This window comes from Zingiber officinale, chromosome 7A (genome assembly GCF_018446385.1).
Source record: "Zingiber officinale cultivar Zhangliang chromosome 7A, Zo_v1.1, whole genome shotgun sequence".
NCBI lineage: Eukaryota > Viridiplantae > Streptophyta > Magnoliopsida > Zingiberales > Zingiberaceae > Zingiber > Zingiber officinale.
Window position 1 is genome coordinate 22,615,516 of NC_055998.1, and position 26,654 is coordinate 22,642,169.

Here is a 26,654-nt window from a genome sequence, read left to right on the forward strand (position 1 = left end):
AATCGAAAACAGAGATAAAAAATGGTTTTTTAAAAATAAAAAAAATCAGCGAAAATATTTTATTCTAAAAAATCATATTCCATTAAAAAAATAAATAAAACGCATTTCACTTTTTATATTCTATTTTTTGAATTTTAACAAAAAGAAGAAAGTCCTCAGGCAAAATAATAGAAATTATAAATTACATATATATATTTTAAAGAATTACAGGTGACACAATGACGTTACATTTCGGTACAGAAGACGCATCACACGTTTGGCGGTTGATATTTAAAAATATATGTAAAAAAATAAAAAATAAAAAATAAAAAATGGAAAATGCGGTCCACGAGCACAAGATCAAAGCAAAGGAACAGAGCAGAAATGCAGAATCAGGGGCGGTTCACCACTCGGCAGTTCTCTCGAATCTCTCCTTCGTCCCCCGTCAACGGGCTGATGCTCCCCATCCTCACCATCGCCGCTCCGAACCCCTCCGTGAACGCGCCGGCGTCCTCGCTGTACCGCTTCACCAGCCCATCGATCTCGCTCCCGTCCCCCTTGAACAGCTGCTGGTCCGAGTGCAGCAGCCCCTTGTTCCGCGTCAGCATCTGGTAGTACCCCGAGTCGAACGCCGCCGGCGTCTCATCCAGCGACGACAGCTCGTCGTCGCCGCTGCCGACGGCCTTAGGGCACTTCGCCTTTAGGGCGCTGGCGAAGTCGGCGTCGATGGTTGAGGTCTCGTTGTAGATCCGGTCGCGGAAGAGCTTGCACTTGGCGTATCCCAAGGTGTGCGCTCCCGATAGCAGGACGAGGTCCTCGGCGGAGAGGTTGTGGGCTTCGAACTTGGCGAGGATGTCCGACAAGTCGGATACCGGCGACGGGATGTTGGAGTTCGCGTCGTCTCTACTCGCGTTGGTCGAATCTCGCCGACCGAGCAGCACATCGTAGGAGCTTCCGCCGAGCTGCAAAATCAAGCACACCAGGTGTTCGTCAGAAGTTCGCTGAGAGCCTTCTTCCCCCCAAAAAACAAAGGTAAGGCCTTGGCATCGTTACCGCTACAACCGAGTCCCTAGCCGCAACAGCCAAGATATCGGCACAGGAGACGACATTGCCGAAGCACACAACGTTCAAAGTGGCTTTGATCTCGTCTATGAAATCAAATCCCCCAACAGAATTGTTGTTCGGCCCCGCTGTCTTCTCTCCCACAATGGTCGGCGAATCATCCAACAGCACAGAACCATCGCACCCCTGCACATGATCCACCACACTATCACACAGTTTCCACAGACACACACAACGTCGCACTACTGTTCAAATAATGCTCAAAGCTTGCTGCCTTACATTGACGAAGCAGTCATGGAAGTGCAACCGCACCAGGGACGCGCCGATGCGTGGCGTAAAGGTGACGGCCGTCTCCACCATCACCTGGATGGTGGGCAGTGCCTGCGGGCACACTTCGTCGTAGAAGTTCGGCGTGAGCTTCCCCTGAACGTGGTGATGCGCCGCAGGGATAATGATTGAAGAGATGAAGGTAAAGTACAGCGTGCCGAACAACATATTCGAGCTGATTGCCATATATATGCTTGCTGCTGGTCGACTTCTTGCAGATTGACTTAGTTAATTGTCAGTGCGAAAAGGTGATCGCGCTTAAATAGGTGCGCATCGAGGACGTGATCGGTACCCAGAATCAGTTGTTTAATGAACCTACCGTGCACATGGTGCTTGTCGAGGTGGGCTTTGAGTTTCTTCTGGGATTCGCCTTCGTTGCACCTCTCTCTCTCTCTCTCTCTACCTGTTAATGAGTTTTACAAGTTTCTTTGAAACTTGGAGCCTTGGGAAATCTATGAAATCCAGAGACTCCGACCTAGAACTAGAAGATAGAAGTTTTCTGAATGGAAGTATAGAACCAACTTTATCGTGTTTATAGTTTAAAAATTTAATTGGGTACGTTTTTTTTGGCTGAGTTAGATCTTGATCGATTAAAATGGAAAAAAAAAAAAAAGGTGTAGCGTTGGTTCAGCTATCCATCTGATTTATTTATTCGGCCGCGGGTTGATATAAAAATCAGAAAAGTGTTGAATTTTTTAAAATGGCATGCTGTAAATCAAAAAGATATTGTAGTATTTTCTTGATGAAATGATGATTTGTTTGGGTTATTCAATAGAATAAGCAAACATTAGATCAATTTGCTGGTGAAATTTGATCTTTTTTTTTAAAAAAAAAATGGTATTAATTTAAATTTTTTTTTATCATTTCTAAAAACCAGGCTCTATTTACGTGAACTGATTTGTTTGAATTATTCAATCGAATCAGCAAACATAGCTCAATTTGCTGGTGAAATTTGATCTCTTTTGTTTTTTTAAAAAAATAATGGTATTCATTTTTAATTTTTTTTATCATTTCTAAAAACCAGGCTCTATTTACGTGAACTGATTTGTTTATTCAATCGAATCAGCAAACATTAGCTCAATTTTCTGGTGAAATTTGATCTATTTTTTTAATTTTAATTATATTAATTTTTAATTGTTTTATTATTCTTGTGGTACGAGATGAATAAAAATTCAGTTAAATTGAATAAATATAATTTAAAATTTTGATTTAGTTATTTTAGAATTCTATTTAAACAAATTGATTATATTGATTAATTTCATTCAATTTTGATTTTAAAATTCTTTACTCAATTAAAGATATTTTTAATTAAATAAACATATAAATCATTAATAAATTGATAAATCTCTCGATTAGCTAAAAAAATAATTTATTCAATTTCAATTAATTCAATTCATTTTTAACTGAATAATCAATCTAGCAATTCATCCCTCCTTCGTGAATTTATAGATATTTTTTCACAAATTTAAATATAATTTATTTAAAACAAAAAAAAACAATTACTCAAGTTATCAGCAATGATCATGCGAATTAATTTTCCTTTTTTCCTTTTTGGGATTTTTTTTTTAAAAAAAAAGTCAAGCAAACTCGATTAATTTGTTCCCTGTAACTTGTCAACTGGCCCAACTCTATTAAGATCCTCTCCTTGGTAGAGCAACTCAAGGACACCAAACATTTAAAGGCTTAAAGACACTGCTTAGTTTTCCAAGGTGCACAAATGAATCAATATCTTAACAGAGTTTACATCCGAATCTATCAAGATTCTAAAAATATCAAAATCTAGCAAGATTGTAGAACACAATGTTAATCCAAAGGGAATGGCAGTAGAGCTGCAGCTTATAAGGGTGTTTCACCATGTCTTTTAATGATTAGCTCAACATTATGACAAAATAGCCTAACTTGATCAGTAATCTAACAAGAGTACACACACCTTGGAGATTTTTCGGAAAACAGTGAAGGTAAGAGGATATGCGAAACTCTACTGCCGAGCCAAATAAAGTTTACCAAAAACATGAAGAAGAGAAACAACGGCAATGAAGCCAATGCTCATGAAGAGAACACTATTAGGAGACATCTTGGCCCCAGTGGCATCATCAGTGTAGAACTGAAGCATGGTGCTGGCACCTCCACCAGCTGCAGCACCACCTCCACCGCCTGTCCTCCGCCTGCGCAAGCTGGCAGCTGCTGCTGCACTGCCTCTGGGTGGTGCTCCACCATTGGCAACCATATTGACTGTGCATCGACGAAATATAAAATATGCAAAAGAAAAAGTTTCAGTTCTAAAGAAAATTTCAGTCACTGGGAAAATAAGAGCTAAGATGCATGTTATTTTCACTCCTCTCTATACATGTTCCTAGCAACGTAGTTGAACATCAATTGCTCCAATCTTAGCAGGAGGCAAAATTATCAAAATAAGATTTTAAACAAAGGTCAACGTACATTATTCTTGAAAGTACATATCTAATTGGCCAGCTAGATATTTGTTTTGCTGAATGAAAAGGCATGATACAATTCAGGTACATTTCTAAATCACCACAAGCCACGCTTATAGAAGTTCCATAATTAAAGAGATACCATTGTAGTAATTTTATATACACAAGATGTTTTACGCATCTAGGAGGTAAATTTTTAAAATTAGGTTGTTTTTTTTTATAATCTAGATGTCTGAGCTTCACCTAACTAATCTTGGAGATAGACGGACTTCCCCCTAGTTTGCCTACTGGGTAAATCTAGAGCGCGGCTTATACACACTCAGAAGTTGACCTCCAAGATATTCATGATACAGTCATATTAACACCATACCAACTTGCTATCATGCACATGTCAATAAATCCCTAAAGTGTACATGCTAATTAACGCATTTCAGGTGATTCAAAACTCTGTATTCATGATTATTTAACAACCAATTAAAAATTGGTCCATGCAACTCACAAGATGTGGGTGAGGATACAAGTATCATGTTATTCAAAATAATCAATAGTTACAAGATAACTAAAACTATATTTTAAAAATTGGGTATCAATTACCACAGTTTCCTTTTCTATAATGGAGAGCCTTAATTAATAATTGTGAACACAACCACAGAACCACTATAGTTAAAATTATCATGTATCTGTTAATTATTTACGAATTCAACCATTCATGTAACATGTAGAGTATTAAACATGCAGCTTCATTAGTACTAATCAGCCAATAAAACAAAAAACTTATTTCTATATCAAAAAAAATTTGGAGATTTTGCATATGTAACTCTGCACATTGGTTCGAAGAGCCAACTAAATAGGCTACTCATCAAAGATATTTGCTAAAAACAAAGAGAGAAAATTGTAGGTTCTAGGAGCTACATTTTCATTTCTCCCTACCAATTTAGCTAAACATTGCTGAATAGCACTAATTGTAAATTACTGAATAGAAACTTAAAGATAGCGAATCTCCCAAACTTCTCGTTGAGAATGCAGTAATTTTATCTATCTAGAAAGAATAATATTTTTAATAATTATCTTTACTATCTGGGCTACCCAAGAAGGAAAAGCCGCCGACAGTCGACGCCAGTGCACAATCTCATCACGATCGCCCATTTTTCCCCGTAAAAATAATCGATGTGCCAGGAGGGCTTGCATATCGAACTAGGTGCTGGGATTGCAGATCGGACAAAACAATCCAAAGATACCTTATTTGATTTGCACGGCAAAAAGAATAGCTAATCCATTAAAAATTGGTGGATTCAGGATAATCATCGAGATTTCGCACGCAAGAAAAAAAAAACAAAAATTGGGTAAGATCGTAGCGGCGGAAGAAGTATACATAAGGATCTGACCAAAAAAACGTACCTCGGGGAGCTTGAGCCTCTCAGAAGCTAGGGTTACCTAGTGCGACGTCGCCAATGACCGATACATGGCAGAGCGTGTATTTATTCAACTGGCAGACCGTTCGGCCGCCACGAAGATGAAACAAAATCAAGGTTTTTTTCTCATTTTGCCCTTCTATGTTTAACAAGTTTTGCAAATGCCCCCAACTTGATTTTTAGAATTTGTTCAACTTAATTGTTATTTTCAGGTAGAAATTTTTAAAAACAGTGAATTTCAATGAGTTTTGAAACTTAGAGGTCCTTCGAGTAAATTTCCCAACTAGTCAAAGGCCCAAGATTTGCTTATTGGATCGGACGCTGGCAGTCCGGTCCCTTAAGAAACCCGACAAACAATTCAATTCTTGCTTTCCTTGTGGAAAGGTAGGTTCCGAGGATGTCATGAGACGCTGCGATCGCGAAACCTAGTTCCGTCCAGGTTCCAGTCGATCGCTAGAGAATGAGCTCCAGGCCGCCAAATTTTACGTTCAAGCTAGTTCTTCTCGGTGACGGTAACTCCAATTTCCCTTCGTACTTTGAACTGCGCTTGTTCGGTTCTGACTTTTTTTTCTCCTTTTTAAGACGTATTTTTTAGCATTAAACAATCGAGGGTTTCCTTGTCTAGTGGTTCGTGGAAAGAAATAAAAATCTTGTTTTAGAAACGCCAATTTCGACGGAAGTGAAGTAATTGTGGAATTCTTGTTGGTTAAAATCGAGGGTTTAATTGGAGTTAGTCCATTTATGATCTTCATACATATGTTCCATGCTATTATTAAGTAGAAAGAGCAGTTTTCTTATGCATTAGGGGGATATGGCAATAACTAGCAACGATTCGTTCAACTATGATAATTGGATTTTTTTTTTTTAATTTATTTTTTTAGTGTGAATATCACAGCGTTTATCCATCTTTGAATTTTGAGTGTCAATATTGAGAAATCTTTGAGTACAAGTAATGAAAAGGTGTTGTGAGAAGATAGAAAAGCTCATTATTATTTTTAGGAAGTTTTATTTCTCAAGGCATTATGCTTTAATCTACCTCCTGATATCATCAAAGATTCAAGGGGAGACTTTCTCATTAATGTAGTCAATATGTTCACAATCTTGTTCGACTAGCCTATCACTCAGTTGCATATCCTGTATCCCACTTCTGCTATTTGGCTTTTCAAGAGTTGTGATTGATCAGTTAAGACTAGAAACTTGGTTGCTAGGATATCAATAGAAGCCGTATGTTTCCAGATATTTAGATAGAAAAAATTTAGCAATAAAAGTGGATAATAAAAAAAGAGATTATTCTGGAATGACTTATTGCATTTATTGATAAAAGTATCGATGTATTATATTGAAACAGGAACAGTCAATATAGCATATTGCATAACACTCTGTTGCTCATGAATAAAGTGTTGGAATATACATGCTGATACTACATATAATGGACATTTAATTGGAAAATCATGATGCAGTATTTTGTAATTAAAAATGTTTTTCCTATTTTGTGTTTGTCATCTGGTGATCTGTCTTCCTAGGTCGAGTTGGGAAAACCTCCCTTGTTTTAAGATATGTAAATAATGTTTTCTCCGAGAAGCAAGAAGCTACAGTGCAAGCTTCCTATTTAACAAAGCGTGTTGTTGCCGGAGGTGTGCCTATTACCTTGTCTATATGGGTGCGTTTTCTTCTCATTGTATCTTACATTAATTTGTTTTTCAACAAAACTCTTTGCTAATATTGAAGATGTTTATAGTAACATAACTTGCTCCTCAACACAGACATTTTACATATTGCTTTTTTGATAATTAAAACGATAAATGTTAGTGCTTGCCAGTCTTCCTTATTTGGGTATATACATCACAATTTTTTAGAAGTGCATGCCTTTGTTGGCCATTGATTTGCAATTAAATATATTGTTCCTTGCATTCTCCATACTATTTTTTTTTTTTCAAATATTTAACTTTTTATATTCTTAAACATATGACATTTGTTTTCTGCTTACAGATTCTTTTTCTATTTCCATAATTTTTAAATCTCTAAATCTACTTTAGCTAGACTAGAGAAGTATATGATGAAACCAGTATGTCAGTATTAATAGCTACTATCCAATCATAGTCTCATTAATTTCTCCATACAGGATACAGCTGGACAGGAGCGTTTTCATGCCTTGGGACCTATATACTATCGTGATGCAGATGGCATGTATCTACAATCTCATTCTTTGGCTCATTGATGGGCTACAATTTATGGAATCGTGCAATTTTCTTGTCAGTCTTTGAATTGACTAAAATCATAATGTGTCTTTTATTTGTGATTGCAGCAGCCCTTTTAGTATATGATATTACAGATAGCGATACTTTTGTTCGAGTTAAGAAATGGGTGAAGGAACTTCAGCAGATGGCATCAAAAGATATAGCCATGGCCATTGCAGCAAATAAAAGTGATTTAGTCAGATCAAAGAAGTATGATACTCAAGAAGCTGAAAGGTATGGATGAAAGTGATTGTTTGCTTTTCATGATAATAAGTTGTTATGTAGTGAAGCATCTAGGTTTACCTCATTTAACAAAGATACTATATAAGAATTTATTATAATTTCTTCCATTTATTATTTCACCAATTGATCTCTGTTTTATGCAGCTATGCAACATCTATTGGTGCAAAGCTTTTTGTCACATCTGCCAAATTTGGGACAGGAATAGATGAAGTCTTTCATGAAATTGCAACACGTAAGTTGCTCATTTCCACAGAATGACCAAATAAAGTTTAAGTGAACATCAAGAATTCAGATAGATGGAAACTTAAGGAACATACTTTATGTGACAATGGGGTACTGATTCTTGTCTCAGTTCACATGCTAAAGGCTGTAATGATGCTAGACGCCTCCACGTTTGAGTTTCATCTTTTATCAAGCTAGGTTATTTACATGTTGTCTTATGTAGGTGTTGCTAAGTCAATGTTCCTGCTGCCATCAGACTGGTTATGATGATTTTTTTTACCATATTCATCACTAAAATTAGGATAGTGAATTTTCCAGTGATGATTGATTTGATACTTTATTGTTAAAACTTTTAAGGATTGGATTTCTATGTTCCTGTATTAATTTCATTGATCTTCTTAGATTTCAATGGGCTATTCTCTTGGTCAAATGCAGGATTGTTGCAGAAGAAAAAAGACAGTACTGAAGGCTTGTTGCCTGTTCCACCAAGAAAGGGGATTATTATTGTAGATGATGAACCTGAGCAAAAACCTCCTCCGAGATGTTGTTCATAGCAACAGGATTGTAAAATTTTTCTAAGCAATTTTAGGTATTTTATCATTATTCATTTACAGCTGCTTCTATATGATCAGAGGAAACGAAATTTACTGGCACGTTGTGGGTAGCAAAAACATCTAGAATCTTTAGCCTTTCATTGAATCTGGTTTTACAACATCAATTTTTTCCCTTTAGGAGATTACAAATGATATTGATCATGCTATTTTGGTGTCTAGAACTCCTACATGTTTAGAAGGAATACTCTTGTTTATCAAAGTTGATATTCATATTTTTTGTTGTACCAGTTTGAAAGTAGAGACCATGACTAATACATTCATTAAGCAAGGAGGGAGACCAAATAAGACCGAGTTAGCAACTATAAAATAGGATAAAATTCATTTAAATATAAATGAGAATATAATAGGAGATCTAGTCTAATAGCGTAGGAGGATTCATATATCCGGCCTTAGTGGGAAAAAGGCTGTTATTGTTCTTGTTGTACCAGTTTGAAAGATCTTGCTTTGTTATTCCTCACTACTGATACGTCAATTTTGAATATTGAGTCCATTTCCTGATGGATGCATCAAGTTGTTCCTGTTTTACAGTTCCTTGACATGTCAAATATACTCAGATGTTCTACATCATAATTTTATCTGCTTCTGAATTCCAATATTCTTGCAGGTTCACAGGACACTTTGCTTCCGTTGATTATAAAGGAAGAATAGAGCTGAGCAACTGGTTTTATGCATGATGATTGATGTGGATACAAATATTTCACAATGTTTAGTTTGTCAAAAGCTTATTCCTTTCACAGATTGGCCAGGCTTATCGCAAGCAGATTTACTTGTTTATTTCTAGTACGACATAGAAACTGAATGTGTACTCCACTGGGTAACTCGAAGTGTTTCCATTCTTCTTTACGCTTTGGAAGCAACATCCTTGGAACTTCGAACTTAGCTTGATGGCACAGATCATTAAATTAAATTATAGCTTGCAAAATTATACACATATACCTTTATTGTGTTGCTCAAGACCACTATATCTAATGCCCATGGCTTGTTTTTAATTTGTTGCCATCTTTCTTCTTGTATATCCTGTATCTAATTGTTATTAGCATTTCTACTAATCCTTTCTCCAATGAATTTGAATTGTTTTCGAAGTAGAGGTGTTGAAACTTTACAGATTTTTTTTTTCATTTTTCTTTTTTCTTTGGAGTGTTGTTAGATACATTAGAATTTGAAAATGCAATTAAAAAAAATAATCAAAACATAGTCATTTTAATTTGCCTAATTTATCCACGTGAATGATTTACTTGATTATATGCGGGATAATAAGTTGTTTAGACGGTGACAGATATGTTATAATAGATAGGGATTAGTTTTTGACGGATGTTTATTTTTGAAAAAAAAAAATCAGTGGTTGATGCGATGGTAAGGGACATAGTATATTTTTGGATTTATTTAATAGGACAGTCTGTGTTAAGATTAATTGGATATTAAAATCTAAATATACGGTATAAAAAAATTTAAGGTTTTACTTATTAAGAAGTAGTTTACAGTTGGAATCATTTATTGATAAATAATATTAAATGTCCTTAAAAATAAGGAAGCGTAGCTCAGATTATTATATATAATTTTATATTTACATAAAATGATATGATTTATTTATAACATAATTAATTAATGGGTTGCCACTTTAAGCTTTCAAAAGATATTTTTAAATAAAAGATATATACAAATTAATAATTGCTTAAATATTTTTAGACGAATATTTACCGGCAATCAACTACCGTGGATGATGACGCTCGGGCGAACGGACCACGAAACCCGAACGAATTAAGACCCGGGAGTAGGGTTAGGGTTCTGCATCGGAACTCCAAACTGCCCATTTTAACCCCGATCCGGCGATCGCTCTTCGTCCCCAAGATCCCTACGGCGCCGGCGAATCTGGACGGCGGCGAGTGGCTGCAGGAGGGGATGAAGGTCTGCATTAATGACGCCCTTACCGACGACGAGCTCCGAGCAGTGCTCAGCCGGCTGGAGAAGGAGGAGGAGAGGGATCTGTTTGGGCTCGTCTGCAAGCGCTGGCTCCGCCTGCAGAGCTCTGAGCGACGCCGTCTCCGAGCCCGCGCTGGCCCTGCCATGCTACGCCAGATGGCCGACCGTTTTCAGGGGATAGTGGAGTTAGACCTTTCGCAATCCGCCTCAAGGTCGTTCTACCCTGGCGTTACTGATTCGGATCTTGCTGTCATTGCTGCAGGATTCCGGGCTTTGCGTGTTCTTGACCTCCAAAACTGCAAAGGTGAGGCTTTTATTTCTCTTTGAAATTTTTTTAGCCTTCAGTTTATCTTTGGTTTCGTGGTCTATATCTTGATTGGGAATGTCTGTTAACTGGATCTTAATATCGCCACCGAAAAGATGTTGACCTTACTTTCACAAAGCTTCAATATTGCTTTTGGCAATCGATGGTGGTGGGTTAAGAATATTTGTGGTCTTTTCTATCATCAATTGATTCTAGAAATATTGGTATTATAGGTCCCCTGTTTTTACAAAGCAAGAAAAAGAAAATCAAAAAAAAAGAAAGAAGAAAGAAACTTTGCCAACCTCACCTTTGGCACTTGCAATGATTTGCCATTATTTTAAGTAATGGTGGTTGGTGGCTATTTGGTCATGACAATAGATATTTTGTTTTTAAGCTAAGCTAATTATGTTTTATGAAGTATTCTTGTTTATTCACACTTTTAGTATTTATGAATGATTTGTATATGAAATTAAAACAAGTTTACATTTTGTATCAAATAAATTTTAGCACTCCAATGTGCCTTGGTACCATATACCACTTGTGGTGGATTTGAGAAATATGATATGGATGCAAACACAACAATGCTCAATGTACATAATGCTTGTGAGAGCATAAGGCACCAATATGCAATGTACTCATAAGATTCCAACTAAGAGGAAAGGGTTATATCCTATTAGCTAAGCTAGAAGGCAAATCAAACGAATTGAAGAAATCATGCATGAAGTAAAAAGGCAAGTGTCATGAACCTTCCCCTTTCTTCAAAATCAAAAGATTATGATGAAGCTCTAGCTAATATTGAAGAAATCAGTTCACCTGCTATTGGTTTTATTGTTGCCAAGGATGCTACAAATAAAGATATCAACAGGCAAAACAATACTATAATTAATCTCTTACTAAAAATCAACGAAAAGCTAGACCAATTACTTGCAAAACCAGTTTCCAGTAACTCTGAGCAGGTAGCAAGTCTTGCTAAACAACTTGAAGGCCTAACTTTGGGGAAAGTAAAAGAAGTAAAGAAGGAGCCTTTCTACGTATACCAAGATCCATTGAAAATATTCAAAGAGGAGAAAGAAAAGCTTAATGGCAACCAGAAATAGGCCAACTATTACTGAAAGAAGTACAACGGAGGTTTCTGAACCAGTAACTTCTTCACAGGAAGATCAAATTAGAAGTTATCGAAGGATGGCAAGACTTCGATATGAAGCTCAAAGAAGATTGTATAGCTCAAGGAATGGATCAGGAACCTTAGAAAGTCAACTAAATCCTGAAGCTATGTTGGAGCTTTCTCAGAGAAGAAGAGTCTCATTGGTACCAGCGGAGACCTTATACTCTACTAATTGGTCAGAGCCACGGCACAGGGTTTACCAACACTATTCTGAAACAAGAATCTTGGTAACAGGAGGACAATAGAACTTTCCTTTGATCAATCAAGAAAGCTATTCAATTTTACGGCAAGAAGGTATGCAACTAATCCACTTAGGATTAGTAATGATCAGAGTTCATGCCTTACTTCGCAGGAATGCGGGAGTAAATGCGTTAATTGTCCTTCAAGACACACGCTGGAGGGATGACAGGTCTATCATTGGTACAATGGAAGTGGATCTTTCGGGAGTTACGCAGCTAGTATATATAGCCCCAAATATGTTAATCAGTGTAGAAGATTTCTTCCACCATATTGAGCTGGCCATTCAGACCCATGGTTATGAAGACTGGAATATGGCTGAATCAAATTTATTGATCACACGGGGGTTGATTGGAAGATTAACTAATACCAGTCATGTTGGTTTCCATTATAATGTGTAAAATGTAGCAGATTATCTAGCTAGCACTGGGATCCATGCAGTATCAGCATCACAAAGGACAATAACGGAGCTACAAGGAATGAGATGGACTTTACAACCACCAACTGTTTCTCAAATCCGAAACCCTCAAGTGGTTAGAACCACAACTCTGCTAGATGGTTCTATTTCTTTATCTTTTCAGGGATACCAATCAGCAAAAAACTCCCAACCAAGAAGGTTAAGTAATCTTGATATTGAAGAAATCAGAAACGAAGGAGAAAAAGAATTCGCTGGGGTTTTCACAAGTGAATATGCTCTACCACTTTTTCATGAAGAATATGGTTATCCTGATACAAATAATAGATGGGACACCCTGGGAGAACCTAGTGACAGGTATAATTATTATGTCAATTATGCAGCACCACTGCCACAACCATTTATACCTGCAACCCGACCTTCATGGGGAGATGAAGATGAAGACAATACTGATGATGAGGTAGTTTTTCCAAGCATTTGGGAAGATACACCATGGGAGGAGGATCCTGGTCTGGATCCTAATGGTTTTGCACCAGCTAATGAGGATGAAGAAGATTTGGAATCTTATTTTCTAGGGCTGAGTAATTTGGAAGCGGATTACCTTGTGATTTCCCCTAATTCTGTTCTACCAGATGATAATCAGTAATTACCACCATATTTGGACAACAGTGATACTGAATCAGAAGAATATTGGCAGCAGGTGGTTGAAGAAGTGGAACAAGTGGAAGAACAATTCTATGCTACACAAACAAATAATCTTCCAGAAAAAATGAATGAGTTATCTGTTCAAGAAGAAACATCCTCAACTAAAGGAGAACCAAATGATTGGTTACATCAAGGAAGTTCACAAAATATTCAATCAACAGAAGAAGCAGCACATGTAGGAACTGACTCATTATTAACAGAGCAGCTTGAACGAATGGATTATCCAATCTTACCAAGCATGATGCAGCAAGCAACAACGGAGAAAGCATTATCCATTACGAGTGCTATATACAGGTATAATCCTCCTCATGAACCTCTTATGGGTCAAGTAAATTATCCTCTTGCACAGGTAAATGCAAGGACAGAACCAAGAGAATCAACTACAATCCTTAATGGGAAGTTCAGACCGCGAGGATATAATCATCAGCCATGGACGTTGCCATCAACCCAAACAAATGATGGGGTCATTTTAATTCTACCAGAAGATATTGGACAATACTCTGAAGTAATTTCTCGCTGGGAATCAATTACCAACAATCTGATAAATCAAAAAACCTGGTTGGATAATGCACAAAAAGTACAATTTATTGAAAATCTTTTAGGAGAAAATGAAAAGAAGATGTGGATCTAGTGGCGCATGGCTTATGCAGCGGAATATGAAGTTCTTATTCAAATGGCTGGTGAAACACAAAATATTTTATCAACTATTAGAAGATCTTTCTTGTTGGGAGATCCATATCAAGGATCCACTGTTGAACAGGACCAAACTTATATTGATATTGAACGACTGACATGCAACAGTATGAAGGATATCTTCAATTATCTAAACGACTACAAAATGTTGGCAGCAAAGTCCGGACGCATGTTTATAATTCCTGAACTATCAGATAAGTTATTCATGAAAATGCCTCCTATTATTGGCAATGAAATTGAAGCAACATTTAAAGCCAACTATCCAGCTAATCAGGTAGGCATAATTCCTAGAATTCATTTTACTTATCAATATCTGTCAGAAATCTGTAAAAAAACAACAATACAAAAAACTGTGAAGGACTTGGCATTCTGTAGTAAAATACTCATACCTGGGTATTACAATAAGCAAAAGAAATATGGACTAAGGAAGGCCAAAACCTACAAAGGAAAGCCGCACGATTCTCATGTCAGAGTCTTTAAAAAGAAAAAGGTTGATCAGCAAAAGAAATGTAAGTGTTTTATTTGTGGAGAACCTGGTCATTTTGCTCGAGATTGTAAGAAACAAACAGGTAATATTGTTCGAGCAGCAATATTAGAACAATTGGATCTACCATCAGACTATGACATACTCTCTGTAGATCTTAATGAAGCAGACTCTGATGCAATTTGCTCATTTTTAGAAGGAGAAACAGGACCAGTTATGTGAGTTTGGCACTGGATGACACACCATGGGTCCAGGAAACAATCTTTATGCTGGGCGCCGAAAATTGCTGATGGAGAAGTCAAGTTTTTGTTGGTGAAAAAATGAAAAATTGTTCACATCAATGGAAAGAAAATCAAGTTATCACAGATAGCAAATATGTATGCTGCACACTCTGTAAGTTAATTACTACTGATACTATGCGCATACATTGTTTACTCTGCAAAATGACGGTATGCCCTGCTTGTGGACCATTCTATTTAAACAAAACTTTGACACTCAAGAAGAATGATATTATTCCACCATATGAAAAAGAGGATAGGATGATACAAGATTTGCTTAATTATACTCATTATTTACGGAGTATTATTGACAAAAGAACTGTTGAAACTCATTAGGATATCCCCCAAGAAGAAAGTATTCTTTTTATAAAAGTTAAGAAGGTAACGGCAACAACAAAGTTACCAATTCGGCGAACACAAGGAGCAGCGGGTTATGATATTTTTACAGATGAGGAAGTACACATCTCAACACACCAATGAGGCCTTGTTAAAACTGGTATAAGCTTGGAATTTTCAGAAGGCTATTATGCTCGGATTGCTCCTCGATCTGGAGTCGCATATCACCTTAATTTTTTAATCAATGCCAGTGTCATTGATTCTGATTTCCGGGGGGAGGTACAAATATTAATTTGTAATTTTTCTAATTTAACTCTTTCTCTTGAGCATGGCAGTTGCGTGACACAGTTGATATTTGAAAAAATTATGAATCCACCTATTATGGAAGTCGAAAGTTTGGGAGAAACAATTAGGGCAGCAGGTTCTTTTGGTTCAACTACAGAAGCTCAACCATCAACAAGCCGGGAATTCATTTTTGCAGCAGCAAGGAAATCTCTTATAAATCGCCTATACAATATGGAGGTAACTATTCAAATCCCAGGAGTAACTGATACGAGGGTACAGGCGATACTGGATACGGGAGCCACTACCTGTTGCATATGCAGGGATGCACTACCCAAAAATGCATTTGAAGAAATTAATTATAAAGTAATTTTTTCTGGAATTAATTCCCAACAGGAATCAACGAAGAAATTGAAGAATGGTTACATGACCATTGGCATACATAAATTCCGGATTTCTTTTACCTACCAATTGGGGATGAATCTCAAAGATGTAATTCAAATGCTGATTGGATGTAATTTCATCAAATCAATGACAAGAGGCCGAAGGATAGAGGGAACAGAGGTAACATTCTATAGAGAAATCACTACTATTAATACCTCTCCTGAAATATATGTTTCAGCAAAAGCAATTCCGAAATTAGATATGATTGGATGTAATTTCATCAAATCAATGGCAGGAGGCCTAAGGATAGAGGGAACAGAGGTAACATTCTATAAAGAAATCACTATTATCAATACCTCACCTGAAGTATATGTTTCAGCAAAAGCAATTCCGGAATTAGATATGAATGAGGATGAGTATCTAAATCTTCATGAAGAATCAGTAATACCAAAACAGCAAGTTCAGGCAGGAATAGATTTCAAAATGCAGTTTGCACCAGTACTCCAAAGATTAAAGGAGGCAGGATGTATTGGTGATAATCCCTTGGAGCATTGGTCAAAAAATAAGGTAATATGTACCTTGGATATTATTAATCCTGATATTACAATACAGGATAAGCCGTTAAAACATATCACCCCTGCAATGGAGGCTTCTTTCAAAGTTCATATTGAGTCTTTGTTAAAATTAAAGGTTATCAGGCTCAGTACAAGCCGACATCGAACTATAACTTTCATTGTTCAATCGGGAACTACCGTGGATCCTCTCACAAGAAAGGAAAAGAAAGGCTTGTCTTTAATTACAAGACTCTTAATGACAATACTTACAAGGATCAATATTCTCTACCGGGTATTAATCTCATTTTAAAGAAGATTGGAAGCGGTTAAGTTTTTTCTAAATTTGACCTGAAATCTGGATTTCATCATGTTATGATGAATTCTGAATCAGTCCCTTGGGACGGCCTTTCTAGTACCCCAAGGACTGTATGAATGGTTGGTTATGCCCTTTGGGCTAAAAAATGCGCTTGCGGTCTTTCAACGCAAAATGGATACTTGTTTTCAAGGCTGTGAAGATTTTTTGGTGGTCTATATTGATGATATTTTAATCTTTTCAGCCAATGAGGAGCTACACTGCCAACACTTAAGCAGAATGCTAGATATTTGCCAGAAGGAAGGATTGGTTTTCTCTCCTACCAAGATGATAATAGCCCAACCAGAAATAGAATTTTTGGGAGTAATTGTTGGAAACCGAAGAATTAAACATCAGCAGCGTATAATCAAGAAAATTATAGATTTTGAAGAAAAAACACTCACTACTTTGAAGGAGTTAAGATCTTTTCTTGGTATTCTCAATTATGCGAGGTCTCATATTCCTAATTTAAGTAAGTTATTGGGGCCTCTTTATTCAAAAACCTCCCCACATGGTGATAGAAGATTCAAGACCTCTGACTGGACTATAATTAAAGAAGTCAAGGCGTTGGTCCAAACATTTCCTGACCTGGAGTTACCACCTGCTGATGCCTACATCATTATTGAGACTGATGGCTGCATGGAAGGATGGGGCGGAGTATGCAAATGGAAGCAATCAAAATTTGTTTCTAGAAGAACAGAAAAAATATGTGCCTATGCCAGTGGCAAATTTCCGTGATCAAGTCTACTATAGAAAAAATCTGTGCCTATGCTAGTGGCAAATTTCCGGTGATCAAGTCTACTATTGATGCAGAAATTTATGCTTGCATGGAAGCCTTAACAGCTATGAAAATCCATTATCTGGACCGAAAGGAAATCACACTGAGAACTGATTGTCATGCAATAATCAAGTTCTTTAATAAAACGGTTAGTAATAAATCCTCTCAAGTCCGATGGATTTCCTTTATTGATTATATCACTAGAACCGGAGTGGAGATAAAGTTTGAGCATATAGAAGGAGTAAATAATGAGCTGGCAGATGCATTATCAAGACTTGTGCACTACATCACGGATGAGGTATCTTTACCAGAGAATCAAATCAAATTATTAAGCCTAGTTGATAGCTCGATGGATGAGACTAAAGATGCCCCTGCCACAATTAAAGGTGTTCTTGGCAAGACCATCTTGTCGCTACTCTTGACTACCATTCCTTTTGTAGATGCTTGTTCGAAAAGGAATTGAGCCCCGGGGAGTCATTCCTTTTCCTAAGTGGTATTGTAAAACTAGGATCGACCACTTGTTTTGGCCGACAAAAAATTAATAATTGGGATATCAAGGTATGTGAAAAAAGGAAGAGATAAGATGCGATGGGGCCCATGGTGTACCCGGTCTTATTCATCTACCTTATCAAATAGCCTATAAAAACCCCCTATGAGTTCTTAGCAGGACACACGAAAGAAATTCGGAGTTCTACTAAGACAAGTACAAGTGTGAGTGTGAGTTTGAGATTGTACTTTAGGCTCTTGAGTTCAAGTGCCTTAGCGCCCAGACTTAAGTGATCCTGTGTAATAATTGTTGTATAATAATAATAATGGTATTAGAGCTTGCTGGCTAAATCTTTGCTGGTATTTTAGTGAAGTAGTCTTCAAAAGGTATGTTCTATATTTTTAGTGGAAAAGCAATAACTAAGTAAGATCATTACTCTATTGTTAAGTAAATTCCTTTAGCGTCTGAATTCTATATGGAGCCATGAAAGGCTTTAGTATGGTCACAAAAGGCAGGAGGCCATTATAAGACCTGAACCTTGATTTCATGGTAAGCTTGAAGGGTGGGGAACTAAATAGAATTTACTTTGTAATAGATTATGTCAGAAAGGTTTGAACAATCCATTAAGAATTGGTATCAAAACTTGCGGACTGCAGATCTAGAAACAAAACTCTCTTAAAGGAATTTTTAATAATATCAACGTTATTTACGATCGTCTTTTATTACACTCAAAAGTGTCCATATCTGAGTATAGGATTCTTTTTGAAACATTGAAGCAAAATCATCTGGAGATCACGTAGATTATACAAGAATCTTTAAAGGAACAAAGGAGGCTATAGCAAGCTGTTCTGCAATTACAAAAGGAGCTCGTGCAAAACAAACTTTTGACTTCAAGTGATATCAAGGGCTTGGTAGTGGAGATGACCAAGCAACCAAAACTAATCGAAGAACAAGCGGTGGTTCTTATAGAAGAACTAAGAAGGCAAATCAAACGAATTGAAGAAATCATGCATGAAGTAAAAAGGCAAGTGTCATGAACCTTCCCCTTTCTTCAAAATCTTGTACCTTGGATATTATTAATCCTGATATTACAATACAGGATAAGCCGTTAAAACATATCACCCCTACAATGGAGGCTTTTTTCAAAGTTCATATTGAGTCTTTGATAAAATTAAAGGTTATCAGGCCCAGTACAAGCCGACATCGAACTATGACTTTCATTGTTCAATCGGGAACTACCGTGGATAGCATAATTATTATTATACAACAATTATTACACAGGATCACTTGAGTCTGAGCGCTAAGACACTTGAACTCAAGAGGCTAAAGTACAGTCTCAAACTCACACTTCACACTCACACTTGCACTTGTCTTAGTAGAACTCCGAATTTCTTTCGTGTGTCCCGCTAAGAACACATAGGGGGTTTTTATAGGCTATTTGATAAGGTAGATGAATATGACCGTGTACACCATGGGCCCCATCGCATCTTATCTCTTCCTTTTTTCACATGCCTTGATAACCCAATTATTAATTTTTTGTCGGCCAAAACAAGTGGCCGATCCTAGTTTTACAATACCACTTAGGAAAAGGAATGGCTCCCCGGGTCTCAATTCCTTTTCGTACAAGCATCTACAAAAGGAGTGGTAGTTGGGAGTAGCGACAAGATGGCCTTGCCAAGAACACCTTTAATTGTGGCAGGGGCATCTTTAGTCTCATCCATCGAGCTATCAACTAGGCTTAATAATTTGATTTGATTCTCTGGTAAAGATACCTCATCCGTGATGTGGTGCACAAGCCTTGATAATGCATCTGCCAGCTCATTATTTACTCCTATATGCTCAAACTTTATCTCCACTCCGGTTCTATTGATATAATCAATAAAGGAAATCCATTGGACTCGAGAGGATTTATTACTAACTGTTTTATTAAAGAACTTGATTATTGCATGACAATCAGTTCTCAGTGTGATTTCCTTTCGGTCCAGATAGTGGATTTTCATAGCTGTTAAGGTTTCCATGCAAGCATAAATTTCTGCATCAATAGTAGATTTGATCATCGGAAATTTGCCACTGGCATAGGCACAGATTTTTTCTGTTCTTCTATAATCAAATTTTGATTGCTTCCATTTGCATACTCCGTCTCATCCTTCCATGCAGCCATCAGTCTCAATAATGATGTGGGCATCAACAGGTGGTAACTCCAGGTCAGGCAAAGTTTGGACCAACGCCTTGACTTCTTTAATTATAGTCCAGGCAGAGGTCTTGAATCTTCTATCACCATGTGGGGAGGTTTTTGAATAAAGAGGTCCCAATAATTTACTTAAATTAGGAATATGAGACCTTGCATAATTGAGAATACCAAGAAAAGATCTAACCCCTATAAAATAGTGAGTGTTTTTTCATCAAAATCTATAATTTTCTTGATTATATGCTGCTAAAGTTTAATTCTTCGGTTTCCAACAATTACTCCCAAAAATTCTATTTCTGGTTGGGTTATTTTCATCTTGGTAGGAGAGAAAACCAATCCTTCCTTCTGGCAAATATCTAGCATTCTGCTTAAGTGTTGGCAGTGTTGCTCCTCATTGGCTGAAAAGATTAAAATATCATCAATATAGACCACCAAAAAATCTTCACAGCCTTGAAAACAAGTATCCATTTTGCGCTGAAAGACCGCAGGCGCATTTTTTAGCCCAAAGGGCATAACCAACCATTCATACAGACTTTGGGGTACTAGAAAGGTCGTCCAAGGGACTGATTCGGAATTCATCATGACCTGATGAAATCCAGATTTCAGGTCAAATTTAGAAAAAACTTTACCGCTTCCAATCTCTTTAAAATGAGATTAATACCCGGTAGAGAATACTGATCCTTGTCATTAAGGCCCCGTTTGGTAGGAGTGATAGGATTAATATTATGTTTTCAAAAAGTAAATAATATGTTGTTTGGTAGGGTGAGTTAGGGGTAGGATTAGGGTGGAGTGGGAGTGGGATTCACAATCCCTAGGCATGGGGAGTGATTATTAATCTCACTTCCAATCCTATCCTAATCAACCCATTTCTAATCCTATCACCCTTACCAAACACAGCCTAAGAGTCTTGTAATTAAAGACAAGCCTTTCTTTTCCTGGCCTGTGAGAGGATCCACGGTAGTTCCCGATTGAACAATGAAAGCCATAGTTCGATGTCGGCTTGTACTAGCTTGATAACCTTTAATTTTAACAAAACTCAATATGAACTTTGAAAGAAGCCTTCATTGCAGGGGTGATATGTTTTAACGGCTTATCCTATATTGTAATATCAGGATTAATAATATCCAAGGTACATATTACCTTATTTTATGACTTATGCTCCAAGGGATTATCACCAATAAATCCTGCCTCCTTTAATCTTTGGAGTAATGGTGCAAACTGCATTTTGAAGTCTATTTCTGCCAGAACTTGCTGTTTTGGTATTACTAATTCTTCATCTTCTTGGTAATTGATTCCGGGTAATTGCCACTGGATCCACATCTTCTTTTCATTTTCTCCTAAAAGATTTTCAATAAATTGTACTTTTTGTGCATTATCCAACCAGGTTTTTTGATTTACCAGATTGTTGGTAATTGATTCCGGGCAAGAAATTACTTCAGAATATTGCTCTATATCTTTTGGTAGAATTAAAATGGCTTCGTCATTTGTTTGGGCTGATGGCAACGTCCATGGCTGATGATTATATCCTCGCGGTCTGAACTTCCCATTAAGGATTGTAGTTGATTCTTTTGGTTTCGTCCTTGCATTTACCTGTGCAGGAGGATAATTTACTTGACCCATAAGAGGTTCATGAGGAGGATTATACCTGGATATAGCACTCGTACTGGATAATGCTTTCTCCGTTGTTGCTTGCTGCATCATGCTTCGTAAGATTGGATAATCCATTCGTTCAAGCTGCTCTGTTAATAATGAGTCAGTTCCTACATGTGCTGCTTCTTCTGTTGATTGAATATTTTGTGAACTTCCTTGATCCTGGTTAACATATGGTAACCAGTCATTTGGTTCTCCTTCACTTGAGGATGTTTCTTATTGAACAGATAACTCATTCATTTTTTCTGGAAGATTATTTGTTTGTGTAGCATAGAACTGTTCTTCTACTTGTTCCACTTCTTCAACCACCTGCTGCCAATATTCTTCTGATTCAGTATCACTGTTGTCCCAATATGGTGGTAATTGCTGATTATCATCTGGTAGAACAGAATTAGGGAAAATCACAGGGTAATCCGTTTCCAAATTACTCAGCCCTAGAAAATAAGATTCCAAATCTTCTTCATCCTCATTAGCTGGTGCAAGATCATTAGGATCCAGATCGGGATCCTCCTCCCATGGTGTATCTTCCCAAATGCTTGGAAAAACTGCCTCATCATCAGTATTGTCTTCATCTCCTCTTGAAGGTCGGGTTGCAGGTATAAATGGTTGTGGTGGTGGTGCTGCATAATTGACATAATAATTATACTTGCCACTGGGTTCTCCCAGGATGTCCCATCTATTATTTGTATCAGGATAATCATATTCTTCATGAAAAAGTGGTAGAGCATATTCACTTGTGAAAACCCCAGCAAATTCTTCTTCTCCTTCATTTCTGATTTCTTCAATATCAAGATTACTTAACCTTCTTGGTTGGGAGTTTTTTGCTGATTGGTATCCCTGAAAAGATAAAGAAATAGAACCATCTAGCAGAGTTGTGGTTCTAACCTCTTGAGGGTTTCGGTTTTGAGAAATAGTTGGTGGTTGTAAAGTCCATCTCATTCCTTGTAGCTCCGTTATTGTCCTTGGTGATGTTGATACTGCATGGATCCCGGTGCTAGCTAGATAATCTGCTACATTTTGCACATTATAACGGAAACCAGCGTGACTGGTATTAGTTAATCTTCCAATCAACCCTCGTGTGATCAGTAAATTTGATTAAGCCATATTCCAGTCTTCATAACCATGTGTCTGAATGGCCAGCTCAATATGGTGGAAGAAATCTTCTACACTGATTAACATATTTGGGGCTATATATACTAGCTGCGTACCTCCCTAAAGATCCACTTCCATTGTACCAATGATAGACCTGCCATCCCTCCAGCGTGTGTCTCGAAGGACAATTAACGCATTTACTCCCGCGTTCCTGCGATGTAAAGCATGAACTCTGATCATTACTAATCCTAAGTGGATTAGTTGCATACCTTCTTACCGTAAAATTGAATAGCTTTCTTGATTAATCAAAGGAAGGTTCTGTTGTCCTCCTGTTACTAAAATTCTTGTTTCAGAATAGTGTTGGTAAACCCTGTGTCGTGGCTCTGACCAGTTAGTAGAGTATAAGGTCTCCACTGGTACCAATGAGGCTCTTTTTCTCTGAGAAAGCTCCAACTCAGCTTCAGGATTTAGTTGACTTTCTAAGGTTCTTGATCCATTCCTTGAGCTATACAATCTTCTTTGAGCTTCATATCGAAGTCTTGCCATCCTTCGATAACTTCTAATTTGATCTTCCTGTGAAGAAGTTATTGGTTCAGAAACCTCCGTTGTACTTCTTTTAGTAATAGTTGGCCTATTTCTGGTTGCCATTAAGCTTTTCTTTCTCCTCTTTGAATATTTTCAATGGATCTTGGTATACGTAGAAAGGCTCCTTCTTTACTTCTTTTACTTTCCCCAAAGTTAGACCTTCAAATTGTTTAGCAAGACTTGCTACCTGCTCAGAGTTACTGGAAATTGATTTTGCATGTAATTGGTCTAGCTTTTCGTTTATTTTTAGTAAGAGATTAATTATAGTATTGTTTTGCCTGTTGATATCTTTATTTGTAGCGTCCTTGGCAATAATAAAACCAATAGCAGGTGAACTGATTTCTTCGGATTAGCTAGAGCTTCATCATAATCTTTTGATTTTGAAGAAAGGGGAAGGTTCATGACACTTGCCTTTTTACTTCATGCATGATTTCTTCAATTCATTTGATTTGCCTTCTTTGTTCCTCTATAAGAACCACCGCTTGTTCTTCGATCAGTTTTGGTTGCTTGGTAATCTCCACTACCAAGCCCTTGATATCACTTGAAGTCAAAGGTTTGTTTTGCACGAGCTCCTTTTGTAATTGCAGAACAGCTTGCTGTAGCCTCCTTTGTTCCTTTAAAGATTCTTGTATAATCTATGTGATCTCCAGATGATTTTGCTTCAATGTTTCAAAAAGAGTCCTATACTCAGATATGGACACTTTTGAGTGTAATAAAAGACGGTCGTAAATAACGCTGATATTATTAGAAATTCCTTTAAGAGAGTCTTTTGTTTCTAAATCAAGGTATTCTAGATCTGCAGTCCGCAAGTTTTGATACCAATTCTTAATGGATTGTTCAAACCTTTCTGACATAATCTATTACAAAGTACAGTTCAGGACTTATAAACATGCGCCCGGACTTTGCTGCCAACATTTTGTAGTTGTTTAGATAATTGAAGATATCCTTCATACTATTGCATGTCAGTCGTTCAATATCAATATAAGCTTGGTCCTGTTCAACAGTGGATCCTTGATATGAATTTTTCAACAAGAAAGATCTTCTAATAGCTGATAAAATATTTTGTGTTTCACCAGCTATTTGAATAAGAGCTTCATATTCCGCTGCATAAACCATGCGCCACTGGATCCACATCTTCCCTATTTGGAGTTCTCACTCTTATTCTCACCTGCTTGGTCTCGCTAGCATGGTAACTCATTAAAGAATAACCCCCATCACCTAGACATTTTAAACCTCAATCACCTTTAGACCTAGTCAATCTATAATCAAGACTCTATGTGGCTTCACTTGGCCTCTCATTTTTGCCACAATTCTAGTCCCAAGTCTCTAAAATTAAGTTTAGATGTTTCACAAATATACCATTAGACCTTTGCAAATAAGCCCTCAAAACTAATTTAAAGTCAGTTTAAATTAACCCAAATAAATTTGAGGAAATTAAATATAAAATATAAAATTTCTACAAAAAAAAAAAAAAATCGAGGCATGACTCTCCCTATAATATGCTTTATAATTTTTATCAGTTATACGTTTGATGAATATGTTTGGTTTTCATATGATATGAGCACTCTTAGGTTATTCTGGCAAATTTTGTTATTGTTATGTCTTGTTCTGTTTGTATTCATGTCATCATTCTTGTTTTTTATTTCCATTGACATACATTTTTTGGTCACTTTTAGTTTATATTAAAAAGCAGAATAAAATCTTTTTTATATATTAAAAAGCATAATAAAATCTTCTTTTTTTAAGAAAAACATACTTCTATCAGGTTTGACGGTACCAAGAAAACAAAATACTGTTTTTCGATTTTACTAGACTAATGTAAGTTGTTATCCTTCCTTGATAAAGGTGTCACTGACGTTGGGATGAGAACTCTGGGAAATGGTCTGCCAACCCTCCAGTCACTAGATGTTTCCCAGTGTAGAAAAATTACAGACAAAGGAATGGTGGCAATTGCTCTAGGTTGCTCAAATATGAGAAAACTGCACTTATCTGGATGCAAATCTGTGACCGATGAATTGTTAAAAGCTCTAGCTAAGAGCTGTTCGCGCCTTGAAGATCTAGGATTGTCTGGATGCAACAACATAACAAACACTGGAATCTCAACTCTTGCTGATGGCTGTCGATATATCAAGTTTTTGGATGTTAGTAAATGTTCCAAAATTAGCGATGTTGGAGTTTCCAAAGTTGCTGAGGCTACATCATCATCACTGAAGATTCTCAAATTGTTGGACTGTTCCAAAGTCAGTGATAAATCTATCTTTTCCTTAGCTGGCTTCTGCCATAACCTTGAAACTATTGTCATTGGTGGGTGCCGAGACATCTCTGATGAATCTATAACATCCATATCACTTGCTTGTAGCAAAAGCTTAAGGAGCTTAAGGATGGACTGGTGCTTAAATATCACTGACTCATCCTTGAACTCTGTGCTGTCAAACTGTAGGCATCTTGTGGCTCTTGACATAAGTTGTTGCGATAAGATAACCGGTTCAGCTTTCCTGGCACAGGAAGTTTCAGGATTTGAGTTGCGACTGAAGGTTTTGAAGATGAGTAGCTGCATGAGACTCTCAGTTGCCTCGGTAGGTTTGGTACTGCGATCTTGCAAGTATCTTGTATACCTTGATCTGAGATCATGCCCACAAATTACAAGACAAAGCTGTGAGCAAGCTGGGTTGCTGTTTCCTGAGTGCTGTAAAACAAATTATGATGGTAGTTTAAGCTTAAGCGAACCTATGGTTGATAACTTCTTTTAGGATGTGATATTTACTTGCATATCAGGTTTCCATGGGCAAGCTAATAGAATGATCAGCTGCCAGTTGCCACCTTTATTTACTTCAGCTCTCATTATGTTTATTGTGAAGAAAGAACTTTTCATTGTCTCTTTGCAACTCTCTATTAATAAAGCTCGGCATATCAAGCTGTACATTGTTAGAATTACATATCTTTTGGCTATCATGGTACTTGTAGATGATTTGTTGGAGAAGTAAATAGCGGGCCAAATTATGTAAATGTCAAGTACCTCATAAACACTTTTTGGGTTTTTGAGAATGGAGTTCTTGGTTGGACTGTTAATAAATTGTTTGAGGTTTACACATGATTCAGCAGTGACCATGAGAATAATGTGAATGCACGTTGATATTAGTATGAAACGAACATAAATACTTCTCCTGTAATCGGTTAATGCGGGCTGTGTCACCGTCTAAGGCCCAGGGGTTGACCCAAGCTTCCCTACCCATTAGT

At 37.1% G+C, this 26,654-nt stretch overlaps 4 protein-coding genes across 5 annotated transcripts; 2 read left to right on the forward strand and 2 right to left on the reverse strand.

The window, feature by feature from the left end:
• Nucleotides 1-160: 160 nt before the first annotated feature.
• Nucleotides 161-1,596, reverse strand: LOC122001149 (peroxidase 2-like). Its single transcript, XM_042555752.1, has 3 exons — nucleotides 1,321-1,596; nucleotides 1,033-1,227; nucleotides 161-941 (listed from the first exon to the last, which is right to left on the reverse strand). The coding sequence occupies exons 1-3, from the start codon at nucleotides 1,552-1,554 to the stop codon at nucleotides 372-374; spliced, it is 999 nt and encodes a 332-aa protein (XP_042411686.1). The 5' UTR covers nucleotides 1,555-1,596; the 3' UTR covers nucleotides 161-371.
• Nucleotides 1,597-3,100: 1,504 nt separating this feature from the next.
• LOC122001151 (protein transport protein Sec61 subunit beta-like) lies at nucleotides 3,101-5,296 on the reverse strand. The gene is made up of 2 exons (XM_042555755.1): nucleotides 5,199-5,296; nucleotides 3,101-3,600 (listed from the first exon to the last, which is right to left on the reverse strand). The coding sequence occupies exon 2, from the start codon at nucleotides 3,593-3,595 to the stop codon at nucleotides 3,347-3,349; it is 249 nt and encodes an 82-aa protein (XP_042411689.1). The 5' UTR covers nucleotides 3,596-3,600; nucleotides 5,199-5,296; the 3' UTR covers nucleotides 3,101-3,346.
• Nucleotides 5,297-5,560: 264 nt separating this feature from the next.
• On the forward strand, nucleotides 5,561-9,610 carry LOC122001150 (ras-related protein Rab-21-like). Of its 2 annotated transcripts, none has more exons than XM_042555754.1 (7): nucleotides 5,561-5,724; nucleotides 6,736-6,872; nucleotides 7,335-7,395; nucleotides 7,521-7,683; nucleotides 7,836-7,924; nucleotides 8,350-8,503; nucleotides 9,133-9,610. In XM_042555754.1, the coding sequence occupies exons 1-6, from the start codon at nucleotides 5,673-5,675 to the stop codon at nucleotides 8,466-8,468; spliced, it is 621 nt and encodes a 206-aa protein (XP_042411688.1). In that variant the 5' UTR covers nucleotides 5,561-5,672; the 3' UTR covers nucleotides 8,469-8,503; nucleotides 9,133-9,610. The 2 variants fall into 2 exon arrangements, with proteins under 2 accessions (XP_042411688.1, XP_042411687.1); XM_042555753.1 differs by having other exon boundaries at nucleotides 5,562-5,724; nucleotides 7,518-7,683.
• A 651-nt stretch (nucleotides 9,611-10,261) lies between these two features.
• On the forward strand, nucleotides 10,262-26,337 carry LOC122001153 (F-box/LRR-repeat protein 2-like). Its single transcript, XM_042555756.1, has 2 exons — nucleotides 10,262-10,752; nucleotides 25,263-26,337. The coding sequence occupies exons 1-2, from the start codon at nucleotides 10,428-10,430 to the stop codon at nucleotides 26,165-26,167; spliced, it is 1,230 nt and encodes a 409-aa protein (XP_042411690.1). The 5' UTR covers nucleotides 10,262-10,427; the 3' UTR covers nucleotides 26,168-26,337.
• Nucleotides 26,338-26,654: the final 317 nt, after the last annotated feature.